Source organism: Radiomyces spectabilis (genome assembly GCF_025331425.1).
Source record: "Radiomyces spectabilis strain NRRL 2753 chromosome Unknown BYT42scaffold_8, whole genome shotgun sequence".
Classification (NCBI taxonomy): Eukaryota; Fungi; Mucoromycota; class Mucoromycetes; order Mucorales; family Radiomycetaceae; genus Radiomyces; species Radiomyces spectabilis.
Genome location: NW_026251933.1, coordinates 1,593,129 through 1,617,107, shown reverse-complemented (window position 1 = coordinate 1,617,107; position 23,979 = coordinate 1,593,129). Strand labels below are relative to the sequence as shown.

The 23,979-nt window shown below is 43.4% G+C and overlaps 9 protein-coding genes across 9 annotated transcripts; 4 read left to right on the top strand and 5 right to left on the bottom strand.

The window, feature by feature from the left end:
• Positions 1-385: 385 nt before the first annotated feature.
• On the top strand, positions 386-728 carry BYT42DRAFT_574790 (uncharacterized protein; the record flags this gene model as incomplete). Its single annotated transcript, XM_051568887.1, has 1 exon — positions 386-728. The coding sequence occupies one exon, from the start codon at positions 386-388 to the stop codon at positions 629-631; it is 246 nt and encodes an 81-aa protein (XP_051422607.1). The 3' UTR covers positions 632-728.
• A 3,236-nt stretch (positions 729-3,964) lies between these two features.
• BYT42DRAFT_574780 (ribosomal protein L18e/L15P) lies at positions 3,965-5,062 on the bottom strand. Its single transcript, XM_051568886.1, has 5 exons — positions 4,885-5,062; positions 4,663-4,826; positions 4,445-4,598; positions 4,189-4,384; positions 3,965-4,118 (listed from the first exon to the last, which is right to left on the bottom strand). Exons 1-5 carry the CDS (start codon positions 5,017-5,019, stop codon positions 4,063-4,065), a joined length of 705 nt encoding a protein of 234 aa, XP_051422606.1. The 5' UTR covers positions 5,020-5,062; the 3' UTR covers positions 3,965-4,062.
• Positions 5,063-5,353: 291 nt separating this feature from the next.
• Positions 5,354-7,216, bottom strand: BYT42DRAFT_574776 (homogentisate 1,2-dioxygenase). The gene is made up of 8 exons (XM_051568885.1): positions 7,127-7,216; positions 6,977-7,070; positions 6,614-6,912; positions 6,421-6,541; positions 6,305-6,366; positions 6,019-6,245; positions 5,852-5,956; positions 5,354-5,783 (listed from the first exon to the last, which is right to left on the bottom strand). Exons 1-8 carry the CDS (start codon positions 7,203-7,205, stop codon positions 5,448-5,450), a joined length of 1,323 nt encoding a protein of 440 aa, XP_051422605.1. The 5' UTR covers positions 7,206-7,216; the 3' UTR covers positions 5,354-5,447.
• Positions 7,217-8,809: 1,593 nt separating this feature from the next.
• On the top strand, positions 8,810-11,525 carry BYT42DRAFT_388092 (uncharacterized protein). The gene is made up of 6 exons (XM_051563341.1): positions 8,810-9,151; positions 9,209-9,310; positions 9,372-10,141; positions 10,216-10,792; positions 10,854-11,151; positions 11,220-11,525. Exons 1-6 carry the CDS (start codon positions 8,997-8,999, stop codon positions 11,466-11,468), a joined length of 2,151 nt encoding a protein of 716 aa, XP_051422604.1. The 5' UTR covers positions 8,810-8,996; the 3' UTR covers positions 11,469-11,525.
• A 99-nt stretch (positions 11,526-11,624) lies between these two features.
• On the bottom strand, positions 11,625-14,272 carry BYT42DRAFT_574767 (acyl-activating enzyme). Its single transcript, XM_051568884.1, has 4 exons — positions 14,037-14,272; positions 13,802-13,951; positions 12,341-13,616; positions 11,625-12,249 (listed from the first exon to the last, which is right to left on the bottom strand). Exons 1-4 carry the CDS (start codon positions 14,184-14,186, stop codon positions 11,861-11,863), a joined length of 1,965 nt encoding a protein of 654 aa, XP_051422603.1. The 5' UTR covers positions 14,187-14,272; the 3' UTR covers positions 11,625-11,860.
• A 362-nt stretch (positions 14,273-14,634) lies between these two features.
• Positions 14,635-17,661, bottom strand: BYT42DRAFT_574766 (WD40-repeat-containing domain protein). The gene is made up of 12 exons (XM_051568883.1): positions 17,414-17,661; positions 17,246-17,327; positions 17,136-17,178; positions 16,966-17,017; positions 16,659-16,859; positions 16,434-16,569; positions 16,177-16,341; positions 15,994-16,105; positions 15,403-15,879; positions 15,149-15,281; positions 14,921-15,051; positions 14,635-14,840 (listed from the first exon to the last, which is right to left on the bottom strand). The coding sequence occupies exons 1-11, from the start codon at positions 17,556-17,558 to the stop codon at positions 14,951-14,953; spliced, it is 1,647 nt and encodes a 548-aa protein (XP_051422602.1). The 5' UTR covers positions 17,559-17,661; the 3' UTR covers positions 14,635-14,840; positions 14,921-14,950.
• A 273-nt stretch (positions 17,662-17,934) lies between these two features.
• Positions 17,935-19,193, bottom strand: BYT42DRAFT_498031 (uncharacterized protein; the record flags this gene model as incomplete). The annotated part of the gene is made up of 5 exons (XM_051564537.1): positions 17,935-18,144; positions 18,229-18,329; positions 18,390-18,732; positions 18,795-18,920; positions 18,996-19,193. 5 exons carry the CDS (start codon positions 19,191-19,193, stop codon positions 17,935-17,937), a joined length of 978 nt encoding a protein of 325 aa, XP_051422601.1.
• A 167-nt stretch (positions 19,194-19,360) lies between these two features.
• Positions 19,361-20,386, top strand: BYT42DRAFT_547121 (WD repeat-containing protein 85-like protein; the record flags this gene model as incomplete). Its single annotated transcript, XM_051565926.1, has 1 exon — positions 19,361-20,386. The coding sequence occupies one exon, from the start codon at positions 19,361-19,363 to the stop codon at positions 20,384-20,386; it is 1,026 nt and encodes a 341-aa protein (XP_051422600.1).
• Positions 20,387-23,182: 2,796 nt separating this feature from the next.
• On the top strand, positions 23,183-23,833 carry BYT42DRAFT_387968 (uncharacterized protein). Its single transcript, XM_051563340.1, has 3 exons — positions 23,183-23,287; positions 23,358-23,562; positions 23,640-23,833. The coding sequence occupies exons 1-3, from the start codon at positions 23,273-23,275 to the stop codon at positions 23,765-23,767; spliced, it is 348 nt and encodes a 115-aa protein (XP_051422599.1). The 5' UTR covers positions 23,183-23,272; the 3' UTR covers positions 23,768-23,833.
• Positions 23,834-23,979: the final 146 nt, after the last annotated feature.

The window sequence follows — 23,979 nt, the reverse complement described above, 5'->3', positions numbered from 1 at the left end:
GATATATTTCTCGGAGAGCTTAATTGTGTAAATTGGCACCTGATCAATGAGTAGCTCAGAGAGAATCAAGGTGTACACTTCTTACTAAATATGCTGCCTCGTATTGGTGACGGGAAGCTAAATTCTCTATCTTCGAATGTTGGTCACATGCTGCATTGCATGTCGTGAGCCTGCATGCTCAAATTGCCCGAACTAAATAGTTTTCGTGGCTTTATCGTTATGCCGGGAAGTTGCCAATATATGAACCTGACCAAAGTAAAGGATTGCCGATGAATCCAAGTTATGGCTTATCTGCTGATACAATTTCTATCAAAAACACCTACATCCATTCATATAAATAAGGGCGATAAAATACAATATGTGAAACACGCATTACTGTGAAGCTATGACAAAGCCATTGATGTTTCTCCCTATTCTCTTGCTGGCCGTTACTGCTGTTTCCAGCGAGTCTCTAAAATGGTTCGGTGACCCACCCATCTGCCCTGAATTTCCAGAGTGTCCCCGTGGGATGTATCAAATATGCTCTGCCTCAAAGCAACAAGAAGCTGATGAACGATGCCCGCCTGATCTTTGCCCATCTTTTGGCGACAATTGCGACTTTGGTGTGAAGACATGTTGCTTCCAACCCTAAGCGGATTGCTGACAATATAAGTTTGGAACGACCAAGGTCCAGGCTTTTTATTTTACTCTCCTTAGCCAATGCATTGTGATAATAAACTGTGTAGGAGACGTTCGTGTAAAATTTGCGGTAGCATTATCTGCTTACTGTAGCTGGTTTCATAGTTGGTTTGTCGTGAATCCAGAGAATAGCGTTGAGTCATATAATATCCTGACTAAGTAAGGGGCTTCGTTGAATGGAGCCTTGATCTTCTCACTGGGCAGTATCCGGCCACAGACTCTTGCTATACAAACTGACTGTATTTAAGCGGGTGCTATCATCCTTTCACGTCGTTAAATACTATGCGTAGTGTACTGTCTTCTTTCGTGGTGCTTATGTTAAGTGCAGACGTTCAAGTGGAAAGGATCGATTTCACAAATCACCGAAGCTGCAGGTCGGTAAAATTTATGTGCAACAAGATGGGCACGTCCCATTTACTTATTCAGATAAACATTTGCATGGGCATCTTCGGCAACTACGGCATCTGCGGCGGATTTTGCAGACGGGCTCGGAAACCACTCGTGTCGAACCTGGCCACTGGCCCATCTATTTATGTTAAACACACACTGATTCCGCAATATCCGCACCGACGAAATATGTATGCGAAAGTAGTGACACTTGAAGTTCCTTGTCAAGGAACTGTCAATGTACTGTTCCAGGAACGAATTGCAGGTTGATTGCCACGTTTCCTAAGCTGCTGTGGATTCTCTGCATTGGTTGCACGAATGCAGCAGTGAAGCTCACTGCTCCTGCCCACATTAGGCGCCAAGAAGAGGACGACTTTATTTTCTTACTGGTTTATTCCAGATACGTTTTCCACGGACAATAGCAATAGAAGAATAAAAAACAAAAGGAGTGGAAGGATAGAAACTGTTTGTTTATTCATCATGGGGGAGGATATTCGTATTATTTTGGATATTCTATAACGATTGACTATCTCTGTACTATTTTCAATCCAAGGACTGGGGCCACATTTAAAAAAGGGAAATGTGCTCTCAAAGAAAGGTAAAGCGACCATTTACTTTGGAAATTACCAAGAAATGGATACTTACGTTTTCTTATTGTTTTCATTTTCATTTATAATGATAATAACTCATCCAACCACCCACCGCCATTCCCAGTGACCCCCAGTGAACTGGGCAAGCCGAAGCTTGTTCCCCTATCCCACCCCTGAGACTGCGATGAGCTGCCATGATACCGATTTCACCTGTGAACCACCCACCAATATACATTCGTTTCCCGACTTCGTGCAAGTTGTGGGTTAGGGTCCCCGATAGTGCAATTTCATAAAAATCTCTTTTTTCTTGTTGTTCTCATTTTTTATGCTTCTTTTCTTGTTATCCATGTTGTAAGAGATGCTATATAATGGATCCGACCAAATACAATCGCTTTTCATCTCCTTTTTAAAACAGAAAAAGAAGATAAAGTAATTGGCAGCGACTTTGGCGGAGTTAAACGTAGGCGGTAGCCGCTGCCCAAAGTCAAATACCGGCTGAAAGATGGCATGTATAGTTTTTTTCTTTTCTATCTCCAATGACAACGCATTTATTTTAGCAACTGTGTACCTTACTCCGTAAATAAAAAAACTATACATGCCATCTTTCAGCCGGTATTTGACTTTGGGCAGCGGCTACCGCCTACGTTTAACTCCGCCAAAGTCGCTGCCAATTACTTTATCTTCTTTTTCTGTTTTAAAAAGGAGATGAAAAGCGATTGTATTTGGTCGGATCCATTATATAGCATCTCTTACAACATGGATAACAAGAAAAGAAGCATAAAAAATGAGAACAACAAGAAAAAAGAGATTTTTATGAAATTGCACTATCGGGGACCCTAACCCACAACTTGCACGAAGTCGGGAAACGAATGTATATTGGTGGGTGGTTCACAGGTGAAATCGGTATCATGGCAGCTCATCGCAGTCTCAGGGGTGGGATAGGGGAACAAGCTTCGGCTTGCCCAGTTCACTGGGGGTCACTGGGAATGGCGGTGGGTGGTTGGATGAGTTATTATCATTATAAAAATGAAAAAAAAATGAAATTGAAAAATAATAAGACAATGAAGTATCCATTTTTTGGTAATTTCCAAAGTCAATGGTCGCTTCACCTTTCTTTGAGAGCACATTTCCCTTTTTTTAATTGTGGCTCAGTCTTATTAGAGAAATACTCGTCAAGCATGATTTTAGTCCATGGTTCTAGAATACTGTAGCGTAATAATATCCTCCCATGTCATGAATAAATGTACAGTGTTTTATCCTCGCATTTCCTTTATTCTTTTATATCTATCGTATGTGAAACCCTCTCCAGAATAGACGAGCAAGACAATAAAAAACGACAAAATGAAAAAACAAAAGGTGTGGGAAGAAGACACCGCTTCTTGACGTCTAAAATAGGCACCAAGTATAAGCTTCATTGCTGCGTTTGTGCAAATGATGTGAAGATTACACAGTGGTAATCAGCCTGTAAGTCGTCCCAGTAATAGTACAATAACATTTCCTTGACAATGAACTTCAAGTGTCACTGCTTTCGCATCCATTTATTTTGTTGGTGAGGATATTGCGAAATCAGTGTCCCGCTTGTGATGATCTTAAAGATGAGAGAGATGTCAGTGGCCAAATCGATAGAAGTAATTTCCAAGCGCGTCTGCAAAAGGAATTTGTACTTACATTATGGCGCTCAATACAAACTGTAAGCGAAGCGTTGGGTGGAAATCAGTGGTCATTTTACTTTGGAAGATGTCTGATCGTGGTAAATGGTGGTATTTTGACCGTGATTGACACTGTGAGCGACAAAATCGGTAGTTTCGTGAACTGCAGCACGCATGAATAGATTTACTTTTGTAAGCGTGCTACGTTCGCCTGGTGCTTCCGCGTCCTTCTTCATACCTGTTCCCAGATGATTTTCATTTTTCGTATGTTGTCTCACACAAAAAGCTCCCAATGTTCATCCATACCAAACCATAACGGCTCCCTGCATTTGCATAGCATACGAATAGCTCTCGATCATGTTTTCCGACACAATATTCCAGACATCGACACACTCTGTCCACAGAAATGGAATCATTCACTATACGACCTGAAATTCTATTGCAGAGATCCATCCAACGCTTGATCCATTGCCCGCACAGATGAACCTCATTCCCAGGTATGCAAACGCCTGCTCGCTAGAATGTCAACCGCCACCGTCTTTTTCCCTCCTCGCTTTTTGGATATTGCCGCTGCATACACTTTTTTTGTCCAAAAAATCAAACGAAATGCCCCAAAGGCAACAGCACATGAGGCAGTTGCCATTGGTAACGGAACTTTGAAGCGTATTGTTGTTTATATTTGGTCTAAAAATAATCTGTGATAAAAAGTTATCGGCACAAGTTCAGATACAGAGCTATAAAAAACCGTTTCCTCTTCTCTATTGTTGGGGTTGCTCAGCAAGATAGCCACGGTTTTTGAAATCAGTGTAGTATTCTAAATGGTGAGCGCGAGTTGAGTCAAAAAGTGATCTTCTCACAGCATATCATCGATTTTCCCCACTTACTAATATCTTCCTTTCTTAAAGGTGCTGCAAACTTGGGGATCTCAATGAACTTTTCAGGCTGCGTAATAGCTCTCAATCCCAAGCTATTGTAATAACGTGTGGTGATCTTTCCTCCCGCCTTTTCAATAGCTTCTATCGCTTTTTGCGAAGCCCTTGATACCTCGATCGTAATGGGGATGTCGAATTCCTCCGCACCCTGAATGCCATGAATAAGTCACAAAGGTTGTAGATTAACGGACAGAACTTCAGGACGTACCACGCTCAATAATTTGACACCGTCTTCGATTTTATGTATACATCGACTGTCCAAGAGATGCTTCATGGTAATCGGCTGTGATGAATCGATTCGGCCAGAGCGAATCCAGTGCTGCAAACGATCCAAGTTCAGTTCCTGATATTCTTTACCATGACTAAAGAATGTGCTCTAGGTTAATGAAAACATTAGCAAGCGTAACGGTTGATTGGTATCCATACAGGTTGTAGAAACCGCGCTTCGGCAGACGTTTGACGAGAGGAGTTTGACCACCTTCGAACCATGGTGTCGGTTTACCGTTGCCCGATCGAGCTTTTTGACCCTTGTGACCTCGACCGGCTGTTTTGCCTTTACCAGATCCTGGACCTCGACCTACACGAGTACGCTATTGAATGGTTAAATCTTGAGAAAACAATTGTAAACAAGCTGTTTTCGGGTTGTACCTCTGATACAGCGCCGGGGTTATCAGCGAGATTTGCCAAATGGAAGACAGTCTTTCCGGATTGGGACGCAGCGCTAGCGACACCACGGCTAAGTAAGGGTGTACGGACTGCTGTTAGACTGATCGCACGCAACATTGATGGACAGTGGAATATAAGGGACCGGCAAAATAAAATAAATAAAAGAGAAGATCCCGTTCCAATGACAGGCTCAAGTCCCAGGTTCCCCTAATTTTCATTCTCCGACGGGGGTGAGAGGAAAAAATTTTTGCTTCCACTTCCATCGCTCAAGGTCTGCTTTACCGTGCCTAGCTGACATATGTCAGTTATGAGTAAGGTACTACCGATTGTTCAGAAATAACCCCTATCCTAAGATAAGGATAAAAAAGCTATGCACCTTGAGCAGACCATCACCCGTCTGCCGGTCCTGATTCAGATCGGGCACTGGTCTACAGTTTTATTTAACTTGCAGCCACAAAGTTTTTTAAAAATGCCAACTATTCATGGCATAAGAAGCGAGAGGGCCCTTTTTCTTTATTTGTTTTTAGTCAAGATATACATGTGTTTTATGGTTGCGAAGGATTGAAGCTGCTGCCTAAATCGGCCCATGCTTTCCAATAATCTTCCTGGACCTTGCCGCAGGTTTTAAGACCCCAGCGAGTAAGAGAGAGCATCAAACTGGTTTCGAACATGAAAGCTTGCGTGTTCTCTGCTACACGCACAGGTTTGAGTTCTTCCTCGGAAGCCTTTTGGAATACATTGGCATCAGGTCCATGCGGAGTCATGGCACTGTGAAGAGAACCTCCTCCGGGTAAGAAACCGCCCGTCTTTCCCTCGTAGTCGCCCAAAATTAATCCCATAAACTCTGACATGCAGTTTCGATGGAAATAGGGAGGACGGAACTATATAAAATATCCAAATGGTTTTAGTATACAAAACACGATCTTTCAGGTTTTCTTTTTGTTCATACCGTGTTTTCCGCAACGCCCCATCGAGGAGGAAAGATGACAAAGTCGGCAATCGCCACGCCTGGCGTATCGGATTTTGCGGTCAACACGGTAAAGATAGAGGGATCCTATCATTTAAGACATGTTCAGCTTTTTGCATGATCTTTGCAGCTGGATTAATCCTACTCACGATATGATCAAACGACACCGAGTTAATGACACAGAACTTGGATAAATCGTATTTATACGGGGCATAGTTGCCATGCCAGGCTACGACGTCGAATGGTGTATGGTTTTGTTTCGCCTCAAACAATTGCCCGTTAAATTTAGTAAGAATGCTCCATTCCACGTTGTCCTCCTCATTGTAAGCCGCCACGGGGGTCTGGAAATCGCGTGGGTTCGCAAGTCCATTAGCGCCTATCCGTTTTCATATGAGTCAATGCATAGTTGGACGCAATGCATATAGGTTGACTCACCAATAGGACCAAGATCGGGCAACTCAAAGTGGGCTCCAAAGACTTCAAGAACGTAACCACGGCTGTTTAAAACAGTGAGTATGACGATATCAAACTTGCAATATGCAAGCACTTACACTGGTCCTTCAGGCAAATTCACCGAGTACCGCACACCACGTTGTATCACGCAGATTTCGTTGGGCTTGACATAAATCTTACCGAACTCGGTGATGATGTCCAATGCACCGTGCTGGGGAACTGGATCGATATGAATACAAGGTTAGTCAAGATGGAAATCTTTGCATTGCCTATTATTTTATCAGGGTTTACCGATCATCATGTCGCCATCTGAATTGTAAAAAGCCGAACGGTCCATGCTCTTATTGGCGGTGTAGATGTGGACCGCAAGACCTGTACGACAAGCGGGATCTCCAGCACCAGCTAATGTCTTGAGACCCTGCACAAAGTGAACCTGTTCGTCTTCTGAAGGCAGGTCAAATGGGCTCCATCGCAACTGAGTCGGTGTCACCACACAGTTATCCCCAAATTTAGACACTAAAAGGTTGTCGGGCAAGGCATATGGTTTGAACGGAGCGTGGACGACAGAGGGACGAATACGATAGAGCCAGCTACTCTACTGATCAGCCAATTTTATCCGGAATACTATATCGTATCAACTAATCTCGTTGTTACCTCCTTTGATTATGTGTACGTGGTACTGTGAAGGCTGTTCCCGACAGCTGCTCGGCGTAAAGATTATAAGGGCACTTTTGAGGTGTGTTCTGTCCTGAAAACTGAGGTTAGCGGCACCCCTACCCTGATCGGTGTTGTTCACCTACTCACCCTTTGGAAGAGCGCCTGGTAAAGCTTCAGAGGTAAAGTGATTGCCAAAACCTTCCTGGTAAGAGTAACTATATGTCATTATGGTAAAAAAGAGGAGCACCTGTCGCCCCATGGGGTATCTGTTCTTTTATAGATAGCAGACCTAACCGTGGGAAAAAGTAGGGTAGTTTCCCACAATCGCTCTCGGCATCCCCAGAAGTTGCGCAAAACACATGACATCCCTTATTTATCCGATTGTGCTCTTTTGATCTGATTACACTCGCTTCTTTCCGTAAAGGGTCGGACGCCCCGTAGTAAGGACGATCCACGTTGATGGCTTTCAAATATTTCACACAGCGAAAAGCAATTTAGTGATGCGACGCATATGGAGAGTTATCGTCCCACGACTCACACCTGTCGTTTATACCGCTGCATTGGGTTCCTACCTTTTTTCTTCTATCTCGATTTTTCTTTTTCATAAATGATCCGCTTTTATAACTTTTGACCAAGCCAATAAGAAACGAACCCCCGCCTTTTTCCACACGTTGGGAGTTTCCCCGCCAATTTGGCATATCAACTCTGGAGATTGGCAGGGGGTCACGGTAATGAAAGAAGGATACTATAGGACTGTCTTTTGGTACTGTGGTGCTAGCTTCCTCAAAATAGCGAAAGTGGAGTATACATGAGGAACATTAGCAAAAAGATTTACGCCATCAAGATGCGTAAGATGCAAACTCACAACATTATCCATGAAACAGAATGGCTGGCCCTGCATGCAAAAATGACCAATGCACCTTTCCTAGAAAGAGCCTCACAATACACGTATATTTGCAGGTTACTGTGAGCATAGAAAGGGCACTATTAATGAATAACAGGTTATTATGCACATTACACATTGCACAAAAGGCAATTCGGCGTGGATACGAATGTAAAATCGATGGGCATATATAATCCACTTTATCTTGATCCAGTAATTTAGCTACAGATGCTCATGAATCCAAAACACGTCGGCTCCATGTTGATCCTGCAACGAATTGCACCACATTTTGCTTTTCGATGGTCCTTGAAGCTTATCTGGATGCTGCAAGCGTGAGAAATTTGTGATGGCCCCAAGAGTTCGGGGAACTCATCATACCAGCTTTTGTTAAACTATAAGCTCGTGACACGTAAAATAGCCACAGAAAATCTACTTTTATACAGTCCGGGAGTATTGGATGGATTGCCACTTGTGTGAACGAATAAAGGAACCTTTTGTTCGGTGATCTACCTTTATCAGAACGGGATTAATATTCGAAATATGACGATTTATTGGCAGACCAAACTGGGATTGTCTTATCTCAAGATGTAGCAAATCAAATAGCTGCAAGTATGCTTATTTTCCACGCTGATGTTCCTTCCTGCTTTTTTTTTTTTTTTTTTCTATCTGGCTGCATTATTCACAGTCCGTTGTCTAGCCATTGCTGGAAGGATAAAACCAGTGAATTGTCTGATCTTGCAGTACGTATTCATAATACTATAACATCATCCTTAATAAGCAGCAACTTCAACTTGCATTCACATTACCGTTCAAATGCAAAAATTTGCTATTTAACAGGTGATTTACGTGCAATACCATATGCGGATGTATGCGCCACATGGGGAAAAAAAATAAGAGATTTCCCCTTTCTTTCTACGACTACAATTGATTGGATACGAAAAATAGACTTCCAAACCCCGCAACGAGTGAGTAATTTTTTTTCCCTTTGGAACAGAATATACAAAAGCTGGCACAGTAACTGTCTGCAAGCTTATCCTTTCTTCCCCATTACTTTGGCTTACAAACGCTGGCGATTTGATATTACTTGTCTATATTTGGTTTTGCCACTGTAATATTGGAGCTTGACAAAATCTGATGGAGAAACCTTCTCAAACCCATTTATATGCGGGAATACTGATTTATCGATTGCAAAGAAACATCGAATATTTATTGTTAAGTGATTCATTCTCAAATAAGAAACATTGGTTCTGTCCTAAAGGACAAGTGATCGGGTCTGAAGACGAACTCAAGTAAGTGATTTCGTGTAAGCATGGAACAAGCGAATGACTTATTAACGAAAAGTGTAGATGTGCCTTTCGTGAAGTATTCGAAGCAACCGGATTAAGCCCAAAACAGTATCGTGTTGAACAAAAATTCAAGGTTCAACTTAAATACCTTGCAGGAACTCGGTATGTATTGATTCAGCATTGAATGACTTCCGGGACAAGCCATGCTAAACGTAGTTTTTAGCCCAAAAAAAGTGATCTACTTTCTAGCACAATTGCTCGATAACCATGCACGATTATTACCCAATGCCGAAGGAGTTCATTTCCACTGGTGCACTGAACAAGTGGCTGTCGAGAAGGTCTTGTTCAAGAGCATGCAAAGCGTGTTTAGCCATACCCAAAAATTTGTTGAGATGACACAACAGACACGACGTCGACAGTATGATTCGCATGGTCATGCTGTAAGAAATGGATCCTCGGACGGTGAGCATCGTCACAAACAGTATGATCAGCAGCACACGAACGGATCCATCTTTCGCAATGTGGATCATACTCCCTCTTCGTTGAATCAGCCACATTCTGGCTTCAATTCCCCCTCCGCTGTGATGCCTGTGCACCCGCGAATTAACCTCCCCAAGCAGCAACAGTCATCTCAGCAACAGCAGCCTCAACAACAGCAGATATCGCATCCATACGCAACATCGAATCGATCGCACTCACATGAGAATAACAATCCACTCTATAAAACGCGTTTGTGCGAAAGGTTCAAACTGGAGGGTAGCTGCCCGTATGGACCAAAGTGTACGTTTGCTCACGGTATTGGTGAACTACGTGAACGTGTTCAGCCAGTTGGCGATACGGAAGAACGGGAGAACCGCGGTTTATCTTTTGCAGCCGGATCGAATACCTCTCTTCTCCGAAATTCTGCGGAAAGCAATCCTCTGTACAAGACCAAACTCTGTGAACGCTTTATGGTCGATCAATTCTGCCAATACGGGCCCAAATGTCATTTCGGTACGTACCATCAAAATGGGTTCACAGATACAAGTAGTTAATGCGTTATCGATGGTTTTTTTTATATCTTAAAGCACACGGAGAAGCGGAATTGCGACAAAAGCCACAATCATTGTACCCATTGGACCGTGAGCAGGAGGATCAGAATGGTTCGTACCGGTCTTCACCACGACCGGGGCATCGGCAGCAAGAGAAAGACAAGGAGAGAAATGATGGAGTGGTGAAAGATCGACAGTTTTTGCGAGAACGGTCAGGACGATGGAGAAGGGACGATGATGGAAATACGAGACGCGAACGAGCCGATTCAGCCACCTTGAGTGATCATTCAACCGAAGATCAATTTGTGCACCGACGAGCTCAGCCTATGGAAACTACGAGATCGCCTCCTGACGTGACGCCAGCGCCGATGTATGGAAACGGATCTGCAATTGATACAACCACCGATCGATTCTCGAACCTGGATTTGAAGCCGTTGAGCTCGCCAACCCCGAAGCGCACTCCGAATAACGTCGTAGCACCTGCACCTGTAAAACAGGAAATTCACGAAACGATACCCGCAGCACATATTCTAAACACGAGAGAAGAGATCGTGGCGACAGATAAATCGTGGATGAAAATTGTTCATATCTCAAAGGAAGAACAAGCAAAGTTGTAAGTCGACTACTAAAACCTGTCACCGTGTTATTTTGTACTGATTGACCGTGGCGAATAGTACTCCCCCGGTCAGTAGATCGCCAGCCTCCCCTCCTTCGAGAAGTGGACAAGAAGAGGCCATCATCAAAGATTTGAAACAGTTTTTTAAGCAACATCCAAACACTGAGATGATCAAGAATGGAAAACTGTCCGATGATGTGAAAGAAGTGACCAAAATCGAGATGAGAAATGATTTATCCAAACCGCAACTACTTTATATACTCCTCGTTAGTTTACTGGAAGATGTCGGTAAAGATGGAAGTCAGTCCTGCAGCATCAAATCGATTATAACAAACCGCAACCATCTTTTCAAAACGGTAAGCTGAAAAATTCTCGTATTTTCTTGCATGTGATCCACTTGCTCAACCAATCCCGATGTTCTTAGTTTGTGAAGACTCCGGCTGATCAAAAGACTTTGTTAAAAGCATGGGAAAGACTCGTGAAGCACGCAAATGAGACCCTTTTAGCGAAAACATCGATCGTATTGTCGCTGTGGTACGAATACGATCTTGTGGATGAGGATGTTTGTATGGCTTGGTATGAACGTCTTGAGGAGAATAGCGACATCAAGAGAAGAAGTTCAAAATTTATTGAGTGGCTCAATACTGCCGAAGAGGAAGATGATAATGAATAAAACTCTAGTCATGTATTCATATATTTATTTCAAAAAATCTGAACATTGGCTTTCTTGACCTTAAGGAATTGGTGCTGAAAAAAAAAGAAGATAATGCGGCCACATCATCGCAACACGCACACTCGCTTCTGTTTCCATCGCATTGAAATACAGGACGTGGAATACAAGTTCATGTTGAATTTAAAAGGTTCCAGTTGAAATAAAAGTGCCTTATATCGTGTTAACGAAAAATCCAAGGAACGCATAGCATCTTGTGATATACGAAACAATCTCCTTCGAGTCACAACAGTATATCGTAAAGAGCGAGCAATTTCAAACACTTTAATAATAGAAAGGGCGAAAGATATTTTTTTAGTCGTTCGTATTTGGGAATCATTTACAGAAAAGAAGAGTTATTGGCACCGTTCAATCAAATGTTGAACGACAGCAGGTTCAGCCAAGGTAGAAATGTCACCGAGTTGGTCAGCTTCGTTATTGACAATCTTTCGTAGAATGCGTCGCATGATTTTTCCTGAGCGTGTCTTTGGCAAATCATTGACAACGTAAATACGCTTGGGCGTCGCAAATGGGCCAATGACCTTTCGAACTTGGAGTGCCAACTCCTTGTCAAAGTTGTCTGATCCTTCCAAATTGGGCTTCAGAGTACAGAAAGCATGGATGCATTGACCGGTTAACTCGTCGTTACCGCCTACCACAGCTGCTTCAGCAACGGAAGCGTGACCAATGAGTGCCGACTCAATCTCTGCCGTAGACAAACGATGACCGGATACATTGATGACGTCTATTCAAAGTTGAAAGTGTGAATTTTTTCCTCGTTGAAAAAACGTTCAAATAAGCCTATTCTGTTTTTTTTTTTTTTTTTTTTTTTTTACCATCCACTCGTCCGCGCACCCAGATATAACCATCAGCATCGCGGTGAGCTCCGTCACCGGTAAAGTAATAGCCAGGATACGGATTCAAGTAAGTGTCCAAATAACGATAATGATTGTTATAGACGGTTCGAGCCATCGATGGCCAAGGTTGAGCGATAGCAAGTACGCCTGTAACATTGTTGCCTTGCAACTCTTCACCGGTCACGGGATCCAAGATGGCAGGCTTGATGCCAAAGAAAGGCAATGTGGCTGATCCAGGCTTGGTTGCCGTTGCACCGGGCAGAGGACTAATGACAATGGATCCGGTTTCGGTTTGCCAGTAGGTATCGACCACCGCACAGGCGCCTTTGCCCACATTTTCATGGTACCATTCCCATGCCTCTGGATTGATGGGTTCGCCCACTGAACCAATGACACGCAAGCTTGAGAGATCATAGTTTTCCAACCATTTGTTACCGAGGCGGCGGAGAGCACGAATGGCGGTTGGGGCAGTATAGAATTGGGTGATCTTATGTTTGTCAATAACTTGCCAGAAACGGGAGGGGTCGGGGTACGTGGGAGTCGATTCGAAAAGAACAGTGGTCGCACCGCGTACCAAAGGTCCGTAGACAATATAAGTGTGACCAGTGATCCAACCAATGTCGGCCATGCACGCGTGAACATCGTTCTCATGATAATCAAAGATGTATTTCAGGGTTGCTCCGGCTCCCAAAAGATAACCAGCTGTCGTATGAAGCACACCTTTGGGGGTTCCTGTAGAGCCAGAGGTGTAGAGAAGGAACATAGGATCTTCTGCATTCACAGGGACTGGAGCACAGTACGGACGGGCTTTGGCTAATTCTTCGTGCCACCACAGGTCACGAGCGCCATTCCACGGGATTTCGGATCCTGTACGACGGAAAACCAGTACATGTTCCACCGTAGGGGCATCTTTTAATGCTTCATCGACGATGCGCTTGGTGGCAATATTTTTACCACCACGACGACCTTCATCTGCCGTAAGCACCACACGTGCGCCACAATCGCGGATACGATCACGCAAGGATTCAGAAGAGAAACCAGCGAAGACAACCGAATGCACCGCACCGATACGGACACAGGCCAACATGGCAAAGACGGCTTCAGGAACCATAGGCATATAAATGGAAACATTATCCCCTTTGCGGACATCCAAACTGGTTAGAACATTGGCCAAACGAGAGACTTGTTGCAACAACTCGCGGTAGGTGATTTTGCGTACGTTCTCAGGCTCATCGCCTTCGTGAATGATGGCAATCTACAAGCATAAATGGGATAAGCATATGAAAGAAAGCAATCAATAGGTGCCATCTTGGAAGCGGAATAATTATAGTTTTTTTTTTTGGTCTTTTCTCACAAGGCTTTTTTTTTCTCGGCCTTCTGCTTTCTTTCTTTGGATCGCTGTCCGTAAGAGGAAAGCAGAAAAATAAGAGATAAGGTTACCTTGTCAGGATTCGCCAGAGCATGTCTGTCAACACAGTTAAAACAGGCATTCAGTTCGCCTTCCACAAACCAAGCCACGTCTCCCTCCTTGAACGACCCATGCTGGACGGTTTCAAAGGGCTTGCTCCATGATAACGTTTCCTTGGCCAACTGAAAATATATCACAAATGAAAAAGTTAAACCATTAAGTCACCTTTTTGAACCGATCCATTCCATTAGATCCACGATAACCTACATCACCGAAAAATTTGGTGGGATTATTCACACTTTCTTCCCATAATGACTTGTACTGTTCGATGCCTTTTACAAATGGTTCAGGTGTGCCTTGCAATCTTTTGGGAACGGGGTACACGCGTGTACACTCTTGAGCTTCACCAGCAGTCATAATTGGAGTTGAGAAAAAATCACAGGGAAGAAAGGAAGAAAGAGTGCAAGAAATAAAGATGAGGAAAACAACCCTATTTGTATAAGTGGGAAAAAAGGGAAAAAATATGCAGTGAACCTTTTCTTCCCCCAAAACTTAAGATGCGGCGATCATGCCGCATGCAACGCCGTGGCGCTTCATGTGACTGTTTTCCAAAGATGGATTCAATTTACTGTAGGATCATCATGTGCACCATTTGAGCACTTTCAGATTATCTAAGCGACGGTTTTTTTTCCCTTTCACTTTCAAGATGTTTGACAAGTATACGCAAGCTTTTTTGTTAAACCATAAAGATTATTGTTGTTCACATCATGCGACCGCGGCTGTTTTTGTATTTTCAGCCTTTCTCTTTTTTTTTTGCATCAAATATTTCTCGGAAACAAATCACATCCACGAAACAAATTAACATGCAAGGTTGAAAGTTAAATTTTTTTCATTTTTCTTTTAGTGAGCAAGAATAAAAAGGTAAAGAGAAGAAAAAAAAAAACCAATAAAGCGAACGACGAACAACATGGATAATAGAAAAGAGGAATGTATATTTACGATATTTCTTTTTCCGGACAAAACAAAGCGACATTAACGGAAAGGAGATGAGAAACGAATAGAAATTTTCTTCTAAAATCAATACAATAAATGAAGCAATGCATTAAATATTTAGAGCCTTTGAAATATTGAAGTTGGAAGAGAAAACTTACCAAGAAAACAGAGCAATGGAAATAGATGTTTTAGGGTCCCAAGGACTCATACCGCCAGATACGTGCTCGATTGTCGCCTGAACCGGTGGCGAACATCGGGCTTCTGCCGGGGCTAGTGGCGACGGAAATAACTAGAAACAGTACACAACAATTGTTAACGAGACGAAAATACAACAATAACGCACCATCGGTAAGTCACAATGGAGACCCGAAGAGATAATCACATACCCGAATTTTTGTGACCTTGTAACATGAATTGAGTCTGTCCCGTTCGAGGATCCCAAAATTGCACACCACGGTCTTTCGAACCCGAGACAATCCAATTGCCATCAGGTGTGGTGGCAACAGAAAGCACGAAATCCTAGTAGGTCAGGTTAATAATACATCAACTGATACTGAATATGACACCAAAATCGCCACTTTTTTTTGGTCTCATTTTCGCCATTTCTAGGCTCTTATTTCTTGAGTGCGTTTCAACTTACTTTGTGTCCTGTAAACACTTGCTTGCATGCATTCTTTCCACGGTCACCAGCATAAGCACGATCATGTGTCCCTAATGCCCACATACGGAGAGTTTTATCCAAGCTACCACTGATAAGCGTCTTGCCATCGGGCATAAATGCCACCGAGTAGACACTATCTTTATGACCATCCAAGCGCTCCAACGGTTGACCCGTGACGGCATCCCACACACGCACGACCTTATCCAAACTTCCGGCGGCCACAAGTCGACCATCAGGCGAGATTGCGACACTGGTCACACCAGGATCCTTTTGATCCATATCTTTGATACGTAACACATGCATGCATTGACCATCTTGCCAGTCCCAAATTCTTGCCGTGCGATCGCCGGAACCGGACACCAGGATTCGGCCATCACGACTGAATTCCAAAGAGTAAATATCTTGCTCGTGACCTTGTAACACGCGTCGGATCCGTTTTTTGCCAATATCCCAAATCTATCATCATCATTGCGTTCAGTTCAGCAAAAAAAAAAAAAAAAAAAAAATTAGATAATTTGTCGGGTGGCAAGACCACGTGGTGGTTTCTTGGTCTTTTTGATTTCAACTTACGCGAATTTGTTTATCTTCAGCACCAGTAGCAAGATGCTTGCCGTCGGGACTAAAGCTCACAGAACGAATGTACAAATCACCATCACGGCCTGCGTTTTCATCTTGAAGTACACTATCAAAGCCCAATATCCATCAATAAGCATTGCATCTCATCAGCCAGGGTATCCGACTTGATCAACTTACGCAACACGAACGGCTGTCACAGTATCATACACATATGTCGCCTGATTACAACCGGCTGCCAAATAGCGACCATCGGCACTAAATTTAACACAGCACACCACACTACCATGCTCGAATGTGTGAAGCAAATCGACCTTGAGATAACGCTGTGCTTTTGGATTGAATCTACAAAATGAAATTGAACCGAGGGACGTGAATATTTCAATTGCGACACTTGTGGTTTGCTGCCATTGACGGTATTTTTTCTGAACACTTACAAAGCAAACCAATCTTGTCCTTCGACCTTCATGTTTGCAGGGACATTTTCCGGATCAAAGTCGGCCAAGGGAGGATTGGCGGTCGGCACAGGACCGACGGGTTTCAGAGATTCATTTCCTCCTCGTCCAGAAGTCACTAGGAAGTGGAAAAAATAAGACAATCAAGGTACACAATAAATATATAAGTAGATGAAAAATGACGCGATTTTGACAAAATGTACTTACTTTGGGGTGGAGGTGTGCCAGTCGGTAACGGCGAACTACCATTCATGTAAGGGGTGCCTGCTGCAGTAGGATGGGGAGGAGGAGCGCTGGAAAGGTGAGCCGAGGTGGGAGGTGGTGGAGGACCACTAGGATAACCAGCTAGATGAGCGGGTGGTTTGGAATCCAACATGGGAGGCGCAGGTTGAGGATATGCATTCGATCCTAATGAAGAAGAAGAGTCATTTGTTGAGCATGCAATTGCTGGAGGTAAAGTTGTTGATACACAAAGAGCAAAATAAGCTCGTCAAGAAGTTAATGGGGTGCTTACCGCTGTACATGGGAGCATTGCTGGTGGGAGGAGGAGCACCACCGTGTTGAAGCTACAAGCGACGAATACAAGGAATGAGTTATATGGGAAAAAGTTTTGGGGGGGGGGTGGGGGAAGAGAGAGAGGAAAGGAATGGGGGACAAGGCGATGAAGTTTGTGTAAATGCTTGCCTGATCCAATTGCTGACGAAGTCTGGCAATTTCTTCCTCATATCTGTCAAGTAATGTCAATATAAGAAAAAAAAACGAGTCTCCTGAGAATAAACTAGTCCCGCACTCACTGTTTCTTGATGATCTGCTGACTTCTTTCGAGATCGATAAGGTTCTGCTGGAAGAGGTTCATTTCCTGAATTTGGCTATTCACTATAAGAACGAGAAGAAACGAATAAATGGTCAATGATGGATTGAGAAATGCAGGAATGAAGAATTAGCGGGTATAAAGAACATACTCTTGTGTTCAAATTCATCTCGTTGAGATTTGCAGACCATGGCTTCTTGGGCCAACTGGTCAAATTCGGACTTGACGGCATCAAGAAGCTCAATGAGTCTACTTGGAGTAGGTGGAACAATGGGCCTGTGATTATAAACAGACATTTGCGACGGTAGGAAAAAGTCCCCAACAAAGCAAAGGGAGAAAGAAAACGTAAAAAAAAAGAAGGGAAAGGAAAAAGAAAAAGAGAGACCCAAAGAGTCGAAATAATTTTTTAGAATCCCGAGCGCAGGCACCTTGCCCACAACAACTGCAATGTCTGAGTTGATCACACCTTCTTGGGACGGCGGGTCTTAAAATATGTTTTTTTTCCTTCTTTCTTTGCGGACAGTGAAATCCCGCCCAAAATGAGACCACTCCATCCAACGAATCAAGGAACAATGACCGATGGCGCAACCCAGCAAATTTTCGGATGGTCTCCAACAGCTTGTTTGTATGAATATTTCATGTCACATCCTCATTTTTCATGTAATACTGTCTTTATTTCGTGGGCAAATTGGAGGCGTGCGCTTTCTCGTGCTCATCGAATGGAAACAAATAACCAAACTTGAAATGCTGAACCACAGGCACTTTCTTCAATACCTCTGCAATATACATCTTTGCCATGCCGGAATTCACTTTGTTCCAGCTCGGCACAGTGGAAATGTCATACAACATGGGTGAATGTTCGTGGAATGGTCCTCGCTTCACCTATACACACACAAACCCCACCACACCGAGTGACAACCGTAAGTATACGGCAGTCAACCACAAGCGTGTCATGTTTCCTCTTACCTCAGCAATGTATTGAATACAGCGAAAATACATGTATTCACCCGCCATGGCTTCCACAATTTCTGGCTGTAAGACGCTTTTTGGTTTCAACCGAGGATGCTCTAATCGTCATCAAATCAATACACGCCCTTTGGTTCCATTCAGACTCAAACTGGACTTACCGATCAATTGCTCGCTTCCCCAAAGATAGGGTAGAAACTGATGATCGTCGAGTCCCCACACACCGTGACTGCCAGCAGGTTCCAAGGTATATGAGCGCTGGATCTTTCGAACCAATTCAAGGTAGCGTACGAAAATCCGGAGGACTAATGCTTGATAATCCTCGGGTTGAAATCCTCCCAGCATCGTCACTCCGCAAAGCCATGCACAGAAACTCAATTCATGCCCTGAACCGTAATCAATACGTACAGAATTGCCAAATGCATTGGTTAAATATTCGTTCAGTTCTGGGACGGCGTCGTGCATGTTCTGTGGCAATACACTGTACATCAAGCTGTCCGCTGACTATTGTCATAAGAAAAACCGTGAGACTCGTCACAAGCAAGCTGGTGCTAATTCATTTTTACCTGTTGCAATTTTTCGTGCCACTGTCGGAATGCTTTGTTGCCAAAGCGTTGCGGATTCTGGAGAGGTGGAAACTCGGCGAGCCAACCATCCAACATATCCAGCATATCCAGAACGCGCTGTGTTTGCTGTGAAAAAGAAGCCATCGTTAGTTCTCGGCATTGGTTCAGAAAAGGCTATGAAAGGGGAATCATTATATTTACCAGAGAAACATGGCAGGGATCCGATATTTTCTTCTTCAATACGCTACCGTTGAGAAGTACAATAAACGTCAACAATCGACTGAATGCTTTGGAATGGAGAAATGTCTGTATGTCTTTGGCTTCATGGATACATTTGCGAGGTTCGGTAGGAATGTAGTTTGAGATCAAGGAGGGCAGTTGAGGTTGAATGGCTTCCATTAATGGTGAACTCTTTTGACACGAGAAGGGAGGCTGCTTTTCAAATCACGAAAAAGGCCTCTCAACAAAGCCAAAAATTTGGTACTGCGCCTGCATTACTTTTTTTTTCTGCCTTGGACTGCTTTTAGGTTCAGACATTCTTGTCTCTCTCTCTCTCTTCTCATTTCATGGCAAATAGACAAGCGTCTTCCCTCACCTCGTTTGATACGGGTTACAGTGCCGATTCCACTGAATTCTGTCCGTTTCCGGGATATGAGCAATATTTAGCTTGTGGCACATACCAGTTGGCCGATGATAACGATACCAAAGTACGCAGAGGAAAGTTGTATCTCTTCACGGTCGATTCGAATGCCGATACATCTTTGACCCAGCAGCAGACACTAATTACACCCGCCATTCTCGACATGAAATGGTCTCACGCTCTCATTGGAGATCAACCTACATTGGGCGTGGTCGATTCTGTCGGTGGTTTGCAGTTGTATAGTTTCAACACCGAAAAAAGGCTGGCACCTATATACCATCTCCAAGTGACTGAAGATACACAGATATTGGCATTATCTCTTGACTGGGCAAGCCGGGTCGATCGTAGCTGTCGTGACGTAGTGATTTCCCACTCGGACGGATTTCTTTCCATTGTTGCACCCACCGAATCGCAATGGATTAGACAGCAGCACTGGCAGGCCCATGATCTGGAAGCATGGATCGCAGCGTATGATTATTGGAATACAAATATTGTCTATAGCGGAGCGGATGACTGTCTTTTCAAAGGATGGGATACTCGATCTGAAAATCAAATATTCCAAAAACGGCATATGATGGGCGTTACAACCATGCAGTCCTCACCACTACGGGAACACGTGTTAGCGACAGGAAGCTACGATGAAAATATCAGTCTATGGGACACACGATCCATGCGTCGCCCTGTCTCTACTATTCAAACAGAAGGCGGTGGTATCTGGCGTCTAAAATGGCATCCAACCGAAGCAAACAAATTATTGTCGGCCTCTATGCATGCTGGAGCCTTTGTTATTGACGTTGACGCTGAGCTGAATCCTTCCATTACTACCTCGTTTCTGGATCATACATCAATGGCTTATGGCGCAGACTGGTCGTATGCACCAAACAGTCATCTTGTAGCTTCTTGTTCTTTTTACGATCATGTCATGCATTTGTGGGACGCGGATCGTTGGTAGTCCATTTATCTATATAATTAAAATCTTTGAAAATTAGCAATTTGTAAATCACATGACTTGCACACTAAGCTATCGGAACCTTTTTTTTGTGCCTTCTCTCTTCAGAACCTCTTTTTATTCTTTTTTTTTTGTGCCTTCTTTTCTTCTTCAACTACACTAAGCTATCAGAACTTCTTAATATCTTTTTGCAATACACCAAGTCATTAGAATCTCAATTCTTTCGATTCTTTCGATTGGTGCCTTTTTTTTTGTTCATCTTTGAACCATGCCTCGCTGCCCATCTTGCAACGGCAACGATCACCAGCGTTCTACCAATCGTCGTTGCCCAAATTTCTCTCCACGAAACACTACTATAAATAATGGGCGAAACAATGAGCAGCAAAATGCGGTTTGCACCAGTTGTGGTCAAACAGGACATCGTCGTCGCTCAAACCGCCATTGTCCCCTTCATAATCAAGACGGAAATACAGAAAATTTCACCAATGTGGCTCGCGATCCCAATGTCTCGATGCCAAATCTTCATAATGTAGGAGCCATGAATGTCATCTGCAGCCACTGTCAGGCACGAATGTGGAGTGGAGAAAAAATTGCTGGAAGTACTATGAATGATCCTAAGTTTCAGCTCTGTTGTGGAAATGGTCAATTTGTACTTTCTCCTCTCAAACCCACCCCTCCTTTGATTGCCTCGCTTTTGACAGGGACTGGGGCGCAAGCAAAAGATTTCCGGCTCAAGATCAGAGCTTATTGTAGTGCTCTCAGTTTTACTTTTCTTGGTGTAAATTTAGACAAAAGTGTAATGAATGGCAGACGGGGCGCTTACTGCTTCCGTATTCATGGAAGTGTTTACCACTTGATGGGATCGCTACTTCCTGCTAATGGCCAACGACCTGCATTTGCACAAATATATGTCCATGATACTGACAACGAAATATCAAATCGACATGCAATTGCAAGCCATCTCGCGCGAGACACCTTGGAAGTACTTCAGCAATTAATGCATGAAACCAATCCTTTCGTCCATCTTTTCAAGACAATGGCCCAATACATAGAGGATAATGGTGGTGCTTCCAACATCAGAATGATTATTCGAGCTGACGGTGCCCCAGATCCACGACGCTATAATGCACCAAATGCTTCTGAAATTGGTGTCATTATCGGTGAAAACGCAGAGTCCTCTGGAAGGGATATTGTGATCTGTACGCGTAGTGACCAACTGACATCAATCAGTGAGATGCATCGCCTGTATGACTCACTCCATTACGTGCTGATATTTCCTGAAGGCGACCCTGGGTGGAACATTGAAACTTGATCGACCAGAAATGGAAAAGTCACCGTGATGAACTACTACAGTTTCAGATTGATGTATCGAAAAGATGGACACCACTTGCACCTCTTTGGCCGACTCTTTCAGCAGTATATCATAGATATGTATGCCAAGATGGAACAAAACCGCCTCAATTACCTTCGCCTCAACCAGTCCCGACTGCGTGCTGATGTGTATTCAGGCGTACAAGATGCTCTCCAACTTGACGACAACAATATGAATATGAATTCCATCGGTCAGCCTGTCATCCTTCCGTCGTCATTCATTGGCAGCCCTCGAAACATGCAACAGCTGTACCAAGATGCAATGAGTATCGTCAGATGTTTCGGAAAGCCTGACCTCTTCATTACATTCACGTGTAATCCAAAATGGCCAGAAATTCGGATTGAGCTTCTTGCTTCACAGACAGTATCTGATCGGCCAGATTTGACAGCACGAGTTTTCAACCTCAAGCTCAGAGCTCTTTTGAAGGATCTAACAAAAAACCATACACTTGGAAAAGTAATTGGCTACGTTTATACCGTCGCTCATTCCGAATTTCTGGCCATTTTGGATTACACGTGAATGTAATGAAGAGGTCAGGCTTTCCGATCAATCAAAGAGCATAAAATGTGAGTGGAGCTCTTTTTTGAAGAAAGGTGATTGACGATACGACGATCTGGTGTTTTGTAGCATCATTTAATTTGGGTTATCTGTCAGTTATACTGTATATGCCCTTTCATTCTCTTCAGTAATCGAATGATACATGGAGCAGATATGCTTCGATCTGTGTAGCTCATCATTCATGCATCAGTGAGGTGACTATTGTTTCATCCATGGAAAATCACATATTTTGTCCGAATTTTTTCTTCTTCTTTAGTTTTGCATCTCTTCTGTTTGCCTGGAAATCCCTCACTATCATTGCATCCATCATCCATCACCAGACTATGGCGTGTATCTGATCCGGTCGATTCGATTATTATGAAAAAAGGTACCTTTTGTGTGATACGACTATCCGTTTTTCGACAAGAAAAAATTTACCTGTCCTTTTTCTCTATTCTGTCTTTAGCTTTTGGTTTTCTCTCCGGTTTTCTTTTGCCTGGCAAGCCATTCAAGCCATCCATCCCTCCAAAATCTTTCTACTTTGTTCGGGCACCAGATTGTGGCCAATCCGGTTTTTGTCGTCAAAGGACATCTTCGGTCGTGTGGCTCTCTTTCTCATCGGGAAACGCTGACGCGTCCTCCTCATGTTGCCCTCATTTGGATTCCTACTCTTGATATCGTCTTTCATGTAAGTATTCTTTTCGCAGTCTTCCCTCTTTTTTTCGCCACAGGGTTTTTTGTGAGATTTTTACTGACGCAAGTTTTATTTTCTTTTATTTTTACTCGGGAAAACTATCGATATCTGGCCTCCAGCTCGAAATTACCGGCACTTCTGACCACATCAATATCTTGGCCCTGCTCAAGGTGACACCACCGCCCCAAAAATATTCCGCCGCTTAACTGTTTCTGCAAGCAATTTTCTTTTCCGCATCGAAGAAGAAGCTTACGTGTGGTCCGTATACATATTTTATTTCGGCACAATGTTTGATTTAAAGGTAAACCAACCGCAAATGTTCCACTTTTTGGCCCATGTGGTTGACCTGATCATCATTCTTGCATTGGCAGAGTGACTATTGTTTCATCCATGGGAACTCATTCATTTTGTCTTCAATTTTTTCTTTTTCCTTTGGTTTTCTCCCTCTTTCCGTTTACCTGAAAAGCCCTCACTATCATTGCATCCTCACCCGCATCCACATCCATCATCCATTATCCAGACTATGGTGTATCCGGCGTCTATCTGTAACCGGTCAAGTCGAGTATTATCAAAAAGGTACCTTTTGTGTGATGTGACTATTCGTTTTTCGACAAGAAAAAACTCACGTTCTTTTTTCTCTACCCCTTCTTTAGCTTTTGGTTTTCTCTCCGGTTTTCTTTTCGCTTGGCAAGTCATCCATCCCTCCAAATCTTTCTACTTTGTTCGCGCTCAAATGTGGCCAAACCGGTTTTTGTCGTCAAAGGCATCGTCGGTGGTGTGACTCTCTTTTTCATTGGGAAACGCTGACGCGTCCTCCCCAGGTTCCTCTCATATGGATTGCTGCCCGTGGTATCGTCTTCGATATTTCTTCCCGACCATTTTATTTTGTAGTTGTAGTATGTATTTTGTATTTTAGTGAATAGTCTTCTTGCAGTCTTTTCCTCCTTTTTTTTCCCACAGGGTTTTTAGGGGGTTTTTACAGACGCACCTATT

What these genes read in the sequence shown, in the direction of transcription:
- BYT42DRAFT_387968 (XM_051563340.1), top strand. An exon ending in AGTCGAGTATTATCAAAAAG is followed by an intron (nt 23,563 to 23,639) that starts GTACCTTTTGTG and finishes CCCCTTCTTTAG; the next exon opens with CTTTTGGTTTTCTCTCCGGT.
- BYT42DRAFT_574776 (XM_051568885.1), bottom strand. Translation starts at nt 7,205, where the DNA reads ATGACATATAGTTACTCTTACCAGGAAGGTTTTGGCAATCACTTTACC. An exon ending in AATTTGCCTGAAGGACCAGT is followed by an intron (nt 6,367 to 6,420) that starts GTAAGTGCTTGC and finishes TGTTTTAAACAG; the next exon opens with CCGTGGTTACGTTCTTGAAG. An exon ending in CGGTGTCGTTTGATCATATC is followed by an intron (nt 5,957 to 6,018) that starts GTGAGTAGGATT and finishes CTTAAATGATAG; the next exon opens with GATCCCTCTATCTTTACCGT.
- BYT42DRAFT_388092 (XM_051563341.1), top strand. Translation starts at nt 8,997, where the DNA reads ATGGAGAAACCTTCTCAAACCCATTTATATGCGGGAATACTGATTTAT. An exon ending in CGGGCCCAAATGTCATTTCG is followed by an intron (nt 10,142 to 10,215) that starts GTACGTACCATC and finishes TATATCTTAAAG; the next exon opens with CACACGGAGAAGCGGAATTG. An exon ending in GCAACCATCTTTTCAAAACG is followed by an intron (nt 11,152 to 11,219) that starts GTAAGCTGAAAA and finishes CGATGTTCTTAG; the next exon opens with TTTGTGAAGACTCCGGCTGA.
- BYT42DRAFT_574767 (XM_051568884.1), bottom strand. Translation starts at nt 14,186, where the DNA reads ATGACTGCTGGTGAAGCTCAAGAGTGTACACGCGTGTACCCCGTTCCC. An exon ending in CCACCAAATTTTTCGGTGAT is followed by an intron (nt 13,952 to 14,036) that starts GTAGGTTATCGT and finishes ATATATTTTCAG; the next exon opens with TTGGCCAAGGAAACGTTATC. An exon ending in GGTGCGCGGACGAGTGGATG is followed by an intron (nt 12,250 to 12,340) that starts GTAAAAAAAAAA and finishes AACTTTGAATAG; the next exon opens with ACGTCATCAATGTATCCGGT.
- BYT42DRAFT_574766 (XM_051568883.1), bottom strand. Translation starts at nt 17,558, where the DNA reads ATGTCTGTTTATAATCACAGGCCCATTGTTCCACCTACTCCAAGTAGA. An exon ending in TTCGTCAGCAATTGGATCAG is followed by an intron (nt 17,018 to 17,135) that starts GCAAGCATTTAC and finishes CGTCGCTTGTAG; the next exon opens with CTTCAACACGGTGGTGCTCC. An exon ending in GGACAAGATTGGTTTGCTTT is followed by an intron (nt 16,342 to 16,433) that starts GTAAGTGTTCAG and finishes TTCATTTTGTAG; the next exon opens with ATTCAATCCAAAAGCACAGC.
- BYT42DRAFT_574780 (XM_051568886.1), bottom strand. Translation starts at nt 5,019, where the DNA reads ATGTTGCGTGCGATCAGTCTAACAGCAGTCCGTACACCCTTACTTAGC. An exon ending in ACCCCGGCGCTGTATCAGAG is followed by an intron (nt 4,827 to 4,884) that starts GTACAACCCGAA and finishes ACCATTCAATAG; the next exon opens with CGTACTCGTGTAGGTCGAGG. An exon ending in AAGCGCGGTTTCTACAACCT is followed by an intron (nt 4,599 to 4,662) that starts GTATGGATACCA and finishes CACATTCTTTAG; the next exon opens with TCATGGTAAAGAATATCAGG.